Source organism: Alosa sapidissima, chromosome 14 (genome assembly GCF_018492685.1).
Source record: "Alosa sapidissima isolate fAloSap1 chromosome 14, fAloSap1.pri, whole genome shotgun sequence".
Lineage (NCBI taxonomy): Eukaryota > Metazoa > Chordata > Actinopteri > Clupeiformes > Clupeidae > Alosa > Alosa sapidissima.
In genome coordinates this window covers 22144636-22153009 of record NC_055970.1, presented here as the reverse complement: position 1 = coordinate 22153009, position 8374 = coordinate 22144636, and the positions used below count along the sequence as shown (strand labels likewise).

At 43.5% G+C, this 8374-nt stretch overlaps 1 protein-coding gene across 1 annotated transcript; it reads left to right on the top strand.

Moving 5' to 3' along the window:
* Positions 1-1177: 1177 nt before the first annotated feature.
* hs3st1 (heparan sulfate (glucosamine) 3-O-sulfotransferase 1) lies at positions 1178-4730 on the top strand. Its single transcript, XM_042062259.1, has 2 exons — positions 1178-1413; positions 2431-4730. The coding sequence occupies exon 2, from the start codon at positions 2572-2574 to the stop codon at positions 3523-3525; it is 954 nt and encodes a 317-aa protein (XP_041918193.1). The 5' UTR covers positions 1178-1413; positions 2431-2571; the 3' UTR covers positions 3526-4730.
* The last annotated feature ends 3644 nt before the right edge of the window (positions 4731-8374 follow it).

Genomic DNA, 8374 nt, shown 5'->3' with positions numbered 1-8374 from the left:
CAGGTCCACACAGTACATTAAAGGAGAATTCCGGTGTGATATTGACCTAAAGTGTATTGAAACATGATACCGAGTGTGAACGTATGTCTCATAGCCCATCTCGACTTGTCCCCTGCACTCCAAAATCTGGCGCTAGTTAGCCGATGCTACCAACAACTTTTTCAGTAGTGGTGCTTCGGCATCGGGCTAGCCATGCAAATAAATCACTGTTTTACACCCATTTACGAGGCTCAATGTATCTCCACACTTCATTGGTAGACTTCCTAGGGCCCTGACATTTAAAACGAGACATTGAGAACTTTGAAAAAGCACTGGTAGTTTACTTACAAGACGATTTATACAGACAGTATCTTCACGAAGTTTAACGTTTGCAGCCATCTTGAATTTAGTCACGATAAGTCGAGCAACTAGTAAGAATGAACAGGTATGATAAGGGATCAGATTCCAAAAATAATTCAGTGGAAATGCATGGATTCCAGTTTCTTCCAGTAGCAGCAACTGGAATCCATGCATTTCCACTGAATTATTTTTGGAATCTGATCCCTTATCATACCTGTTCATTCTTACTCGTTGCTCGACTTATCGTGACTAAATTCAAGATGGCTGCAAACGCTAAACTTCGTGAAGATACTGTCTGTATAAATCGTCTTGTAAGTAAACTACCAGTGCTTTTTCAAAGTTCTCAATGTCTCGTTTTAAATGTCAGGGCCCTCGGAAGTCTACCAATGAAGTGTGGAGATACATTGAGCCTCTTAAATGGGTGTAAAACAGTGATTTATTTGCATGGCTAGCCCGATGCCGAAGCACCACTATTGAGAAAGATGTTGGTAGCATCGGCTAACTAGCGCCAGATTTTGGAGTGCAGGGGACAAGCCGAGATGGGCTATGAGACATACGTTCACACTCGGTATCATGTTTCGATACACTTTAGGTCAATATCACACCGGAATTCTCCTTTAAATGCAAAAAAGTGCACCAACTGTTTACTTGTGACCAATCCCCATGACTTTATCCTGGGAGTGCTCCTTGTTGGTATTTCTCCGCAATGTACTCTTCCTCGAAATTACAAAATACTCAGTCAAATCTATTCGGTAGGCTGAGTCACGGAGTGGGAGGGATTTAAGCCGAGCGTATCGCCGTGAAATAGTGGGCGTTTGTGTGTGAGCTACAAGCGATATGAGAGTGAGACTGTCATTTTTCCCGCAGACGACGGTCGAAGTTTCGGTCGGGCGAAATATGCAGCATTGAAGTTGCTTGGTGTTGTGGAATTTTCCTCTCGCTAGTCAGAATAGTTCCGGTCTCTGCTGACTAAGACAGGCTCTAATACCTTACCTGGACTTCTGGATCATTGTCTGTTCATCACCCAACCGTGGTAGTAGGATGACTTGGCCACAACAAACTCACAAGCTCAAGGTACGGACGTTGTTGTTGCTGGGTGTTTGAGTTACCACTTCTGCGGTCAACGAGGTTCTGTAACGGGGGTTCCCTGCTACACTAGACTGCAGCTGCTTTGTTTGTCTTTCAGACTTTCTACGTTTGTCAGACTTTCTACACCTGAAGGCTGTGAATGATTGGCAGTTATGGGTCAATTGCATACTTCTTTGAAATGTTTTTGGATTGGGATTTCTTTCTGTTTTGTGCAAGTGCAATGCAGGAGAGATCAGCAGATTGAAGTATGCATGAACTTCTAAGTTACCATTCACGTCGGCTATATGCAATAGTCTAAAGGCAGCGTATGATGGTTTCATTTTTGTAGTTCGGTGTTTCTTTCAGTGGCTCTTCTCGATAGGAGACGTATTGATATAAAAGGAACACTAATGGAAAGTAGCCTACATCATTCGATCATTTAGTTGAATATGATGGCTGAATGAAATGGCCAAAACCCGAGAGTGAGTCGCTTTTATCAATTGTCTACTATGGAAGAATACTTTCCTGGCATGCAGATACAGTATGTGTCGCCTGCATGAAAGGAGGACGAATGGACTGGGCAAGAGAGAGCGCGCGCCCGCGGAGTAGCTATAACAACATATAACATATCCACTCCACATAAGTGATAATATGAGAGGGTGAAGTAGCCTAAATTGTTGTGAGGTGTTCTGTTATTTTATGTAAATTTGTAAATGAGCAAATGAATTAACATGATGGGTGTAGCTAAATAGACTCCCCTGTTTGCATCTAAGTGATGGTTATGCCAATATTTATACATGTCTCCACTGAACTTATTGTTATTGCCTGTATCATACACTGTCTAAATATTTAGTGTTTGTTTGAAATGAAGGAAACTGAGAAATAGGTTGTGTTTTTTGAGAGTTCATCAGTCAAGAATAATGGCTATGGCCAAAGGGTGCTCCTAAATATAGGTAATGGGTATTTAACAGCTAAAGAGCTTGTTTGGTTATGTTTTATGTACCATGTATTTTTGCCTTGCAGTGAGGAGAACTACACAGAGCAGAGAGCCGTCCTGCTGTTTTCCCACCTGGATCGAGGTTCTCTGGCGGCGTTTCTTTCGATGTGGGATACGCTCTCGCCCCGTTTGTCAGGCTGAAGTCCACTCGCTTGAGGTCCACCCTGATGGCGGCCTTCCTTCTCGGGCTGCTCCTCCTCGTCGCCCAGTCACCTCCTGTGCCGTCCAGGCCCACGGACCGTGACGATCATGCGTCCCCCTCCTCCCATGCCCCCCTGCAAGTTGCCATTGATGACCTGTCCCCCCTCAATGACTCCTCGTTGCCATCGGCACACCCCAACGGCACGCTCCAGCAGCTGCCCAACCTCGTCATCATCGGCGTGCGAAAGGGCGGCACGCGGGCGCTCATCGAGATGCTGAGCCTGCACAGCGCGGTGGCCGCCGCCCAGAACGAGGTGCACTTCTTCGACTGGGAGAGCCACTTCCAGCGGGGCCTGCCCTGGTACCTAACCCAGATGCCCTTCTCCTTCCCGGGCCAGATGACTGTGGAGAAGACCCCTGCCTACTTCACCTCCGCCAAGGTCCCCGAGCGCGTGTGGCGCGTGATCCCCGACGTGAAGCTGCTGCTGATCCTGCGCGACCCCACCGAGCGCGTGCTCTCGGACTACACCCAGGTCTACTACAACCGGCTGCAGAAGCACAAGCGACTGCAGCCCATTGAGTCGGTACTCCTCAAGGACGGGGAGATCAACCTGGGCTACCGGGCCCTCAACCGCAGCCTCTACTACCAGCACATGGAGAACTGGCTGCGCTACTTCCCCCTGGAGCGCATCCACGTGGTGGACGGGGACCAGCTGATCAGGGACCCTCTGCCCGAGATGAAGCAGGTGGAGCGCTTCCTGGAGCTAGAGCCGCAGATCAACGCCTCCAACTTCTACTTCAACAAGACCAAGGGCTTCTACTGCCTGCGAGACCACGGCAGGGAGCGCTGTCTGCACGACTCCAAGGGCCGGGCACACCCGCACGTGGACCCCAGCATCCTGCAGAAGCTCTTCCGCTACTTTCACGAACCCAACCGCAAGTTCTTTGAGCTGGTGGGCAGGACGTTCGACTGGAATTGAGCACACGCATCTGAGTTTGCCTAGAGATTTATTGCTCTCCTCTTGACATTTCGCACACTGTAGGGGAGTGAACCCAAGAAAGAAAACACACACCTTCCTCAGTATGTGTTTCTCTGGGATGCGTTTTAAGAGGGTTCAACCAAAATAACTGATGTAGAAAATATTTTTTATTTTTTAAAAAATGTATGTAGAAGATACTGCTTGTATCAAGTTGATACTGACAGATTGTCGCTGCACATTCATTGTGCTTCTGTGATGCTAGTCTTACTGATGTATATCAGCTGTAAGGTTTTGTGATTCCACCGTTCAGTTTTGAAATCCCACCATACAAGCAGTCCTTGCATCCGCATGTGTGAAGACAGCCAGGGCTTCTAAAAACTAAAACAGACGACTGATTAACCCAAATACTTCCACAGAGTCATCGACTACTTTTTGCCTCTCCTTAAATAATCTCCACTAAGTAAGTACGCTTAGTAGTTCCCCATCTACAGTACACCGTACATGTAATTAATAAGCTAATTATTGGTATTTTTATACTCTTTTGAACATTATCTTGCATAGAAAGTGAGAACATTGTGTTATGATGCTGTAACATACTTTTCTGTTGCTCGTCCATGTCCACTGACTGCACACTGACAGCACTCTGGTTCAATGCTGTGAAGAAAAAATAATAAAATATAATTTCTATGTAAACATGGGTTTGTTGAAAACCCTGGTGCCATTAAGACTACAGTGTGTTTTGACCCAGATAACGTGGGGGTAATTGATTTTGCGAGAGTCTGGGTGGGTCTGGATATGTTTGTGTTTGTCAGACAGGGATGGTTTGGCACGTGCTGGCTCACATGAAATGGCCTGACTACTTTATGGATGAGGGTGATGAATGTTATCAGGTTGTTTTTCTGTCTGAATCTTGATTTATGCATTTAATTTACCAGTGCGATGAAGTTTGTTCCTGTATTATTCCTCAAAGCCGGGCTGTCAGTTTGTATGTCAAAGCTCTGAAATATTCATTGCTGCTATGTTTTCAGTATTACTGTTTTCTATGATTATTTAGGATATCTGTATTCAGACTTTTTTTCTTTTCTTTCAGAGTGTACTGATGCAGAAAAACTACTTTCATGTGTCCACTACCCTGTCCTGTAAATATTATTATTGCTATTATTATCTCTTTGAAGGGTTATCTCAATAAAATAGTATTTTTATTAGTATGTGTTTACTTTATGTTACTATTCTTCTGTTAAATCTCACCACCACCCTTGTTCACTTTCCAACTGTACTGAAAATGACCTGCCCATTTAAAGCGATTCATTTCTACTCTAACTTAATTTCGAAGCATGAACTGTGGCATTAGCATACCATGTTAATGCAGAGGCAGTGCATACTCCTTCAGTGTGCCAGTGGCCTAGGCCTATCCCCCTCTGCCATGTGTTTTGACGATGTTATCATGCCTATATTCACTCTTCTGCCATGTGTTTTGACGATGGCATCATGCCTATTCACTCTTGTAATAGCAGCCTTGTGCCGCATTTCACCAAGGTCGTGTTGTCATGATCAGCAGTGTAAATGAGAGCATTGTGTCTGCTTGGATTCCTGCAGTCAGTGAGTAAATACTCTTTTAGTGGAAGCTACTGCTGTGCGACCATAGATAGTATGGACAGAGAGTTTAAAAGGTTAGCACCACTGCACAACTTTCATTGACTGACTTTCTTTGTGCATTGTGTGAGGACGTACAAGTAAGAGCAAGAGTAAGAGAAGCATACAGTACCGGTCAGGCGATGCGGGCCTTAGACCTAGCGCAGCATATAGCTGGAGTTCTCCTTGCTGTTCCAGATACCGTCGTCCTTGTGCATGTCCTCTTCTGTTGTTTATTGGCCTTTAACCGAGTCTGAGCAGGGATCAGTAATGGTGCCCTGTCTCTTTTCATTCGCTGCTGATGTATGGCCCCCATTGGACATGTTGATGGATGAAACAACCTTCTTGTGATTTTACATTTCAGTTGTGTTTCTTTTTTTTTTTGTACCATTGTCTTTGATAGCTGCTGTACCTTTGCTTGCTGCTGAGGCACCATTCCCAGTGTATGAGAAAACGTACCATTAACCACAGTGAAAAGAGTACTATTTTATAGTTAAATTAAAGTTAGCTGCAGTATGTGTAGAGTATTGTGTTTTAGGTTGGCTTGAAATCATACAAATAATGTCAAACATGGTGACACTGTGGAGCTACCGGACCCTGCACTGGTCAAATAATGTGGCCATCGTTATTACTTACATACAGTAGTGATCATTAGAAATTACAAACAAAGATGGGTATTTTTCCAACACTATTGATATATCTGTAGTGAAACAGACCTAGTCTGACCTAGTAGACCCTAGTCTGAGATGATGGCATATCAGGAGAGCTGTCATGTGCTGTGTTCTTGTGGGAACCAGAATTTCCAGATGTGCGGCAAGCAAGATACAATGTGATGCGTCACGACAGATAGCTGTTCTCAGCTTTCTCTCATTCCTTTTGCACTTAGCATTCCCAACCACAGGTACAGAAAATGTACTTTGATTATTAATGGCGATAGCCATACTGATAAACCTGTTCAATTTATATTACATGTTACACCTGTTCAGTATATCTGAGCTTCAACGTACACCATTAGGGAACACTTGATAAGAACCCTTTCTGGGAAATTAAAGTCATTGAGCAGTCTTTAATGGCCAGGTGGTTAAAACACACCATTTCCAGTTACTTTCTCTATTAAATCATCTGTAAATAATGTATATAAATGTATTTCTGTAAATAATTTCTCTATGAACCATATAAGAAAGATTCATGTACAGGTGGCAAAGACACCCTTTCCTATTACTTGTTCTGTAAAGTCACCTGAACATGTTACATCAGTGTCCCCAGGTTTGGTCACATACAGGTCAGATAAGGACCCAGGACTGTCTCAAACACAGAGTCTATTGTAAGGGAAGGGAGAAGCTAGAACAAGCATGTGAGCAGAGGAGGTTTTGCTGATGGGATGATTAAGCAATTCTGAGGGAGCAGCAAATGATAAGCACTTGGCAACTGCACCTTGATGTCTGTACCGTACGGCAGTGGTGAAATTACTTTTATAAGTGTCCTAATGTCCTACATTTTCACTCAATTTTACAGTAATTTTTCCCTTAAATGCTGACTTTGGCTTGACTACATTAAACAATGAATCTTTAAGATTCCACCATCATATTAGTAGATGCAGTGTCACTCTGGTCTCTTATATAAAAAAGGCACCAGCCCCATATCCCAGTTCTGTTCCTATAAGAAAGGCACCAGTCCTGTATCCCAGTTCTGTTTCTTTCCCTTACAAAATATTTTTGTTTTTGATTCTGAGAGCTACTTCCAGCAGTCCCTCTCTCTGGACAATCAGAGAATGATAGAGCCCTTCAACGCCAGAGAGCAGACAGAGAGAGAGCGATCAGAGAGAGAGGGAAATGGAGGAGAGAGGGAGAGCAGGGAGCAGAGAGAGAGAGATGGAGGGGAGAGAGGGAGAGGGAGGGAGAGAGAGAGCAGAGAGAAAGGGAGATGGACGGGAAAATGGAGAGAGACTGAGAGCAGGGAGCAGAGAGAGAGCAGGGAAAGAGAGATAGAGAGAAACCGAGAGCAAGGCTCGCTCGCTCGCTCGCTCTCATGGGTTTGAATCCTACCTCCGACTGTGCGTATGGAAAAACATGGGCGTGGGTGTTCATGCTACAAGGCCGTATTCGTAATATACTTTGAGGGGGACATGCTTGTTTTGTTCTTCCTAGGAACTCTGTGGGATGAAATTCGAACTAACCCACAGATCAACCTGAGTTGTAATTTATTCATCCCTAATCAATGGCATTAGATAATAACATGAAAAGGGGAAGAACAGGGCTATGTAACACTATTAAACACTATTTTAAAATGAAATATAATTATATAACTCTAAACATATCATTCCATCCGTTCATGGATTAGTATATGGGACATGTGCCTTGTTTTTAGATGGGAATCACAGTAGCGAATCAAAGAGATGAAACTTAAGTAAAAGGCCAAGCTTTCCTCCCTCTAAATGAATCATCTGAAGACTGCGCTATGAGCTCTCTACACTGGCTGTTTTGGCAACATCGGCTGTATTTTCATGGGTCGCCATGCAATCAAACAATCCTAATCCAGTTTGGACACAGCGGGTCACAAAACAATCTTGCTTGACCGCTCTCTACTGCAGCACTGTGTTTTCTGTTAGTATCATACCAACACAAAAAAAAATATTCATCACCATTTGTTTGTTTCCAATACATTAGTATTCAATACCAAATTACAGAGAAAGATGATTCATTTCTCATTAATTTCTGAAACTAGCAAGATTTCATATAAGCCCAGACTGTTATTGCCAACATGCCTAACTCATTTTGGATAGTTCAAACACTTTTTTCCTTTTCAAATCTTTTTTACATTGTCATTGTTTACGAAATATCTTCACAGCATTTCAGATAGGAAACAGTTGCCCCATCATCCAAAGTGTTCCCTTGAGTACCTGAGTGATTAGTTGCAAACTTCTAACTCATTATTCTGTTTGCTACAGTGTAAGGACTGTCAGAGTGGAATGGTATTTCAGAGCTATTACACGTTGGCAATGGTTTATGCCTGTTATTTGATGCAAAGACAAGTAGGGAAAATAAGTCACTGAGTCTCACAAAATACCTTCAGTCTTGGGAATTTTTTTTTTCTTACTCTCTCTTGTCATTTAGTTTTTTTGGTACTGTTCTCCGTTGCCATGGTAACACTCTGGAAACAGTTGGTGGATTATGGAAATGCAAGTTGAAAAAGCCTGTTCTGATTGTGTGAGAATGAA

What these genes read in the sequence shown, in the direction of transcription:
- hs3st1 (XM_042062259.1), top strand. Translation starts at nt 2,572, where the DNA reads ATGGCGGCCTTCCTTCTCGGGCTGCTCCTCCTCGTCGCCCAGTCACCT.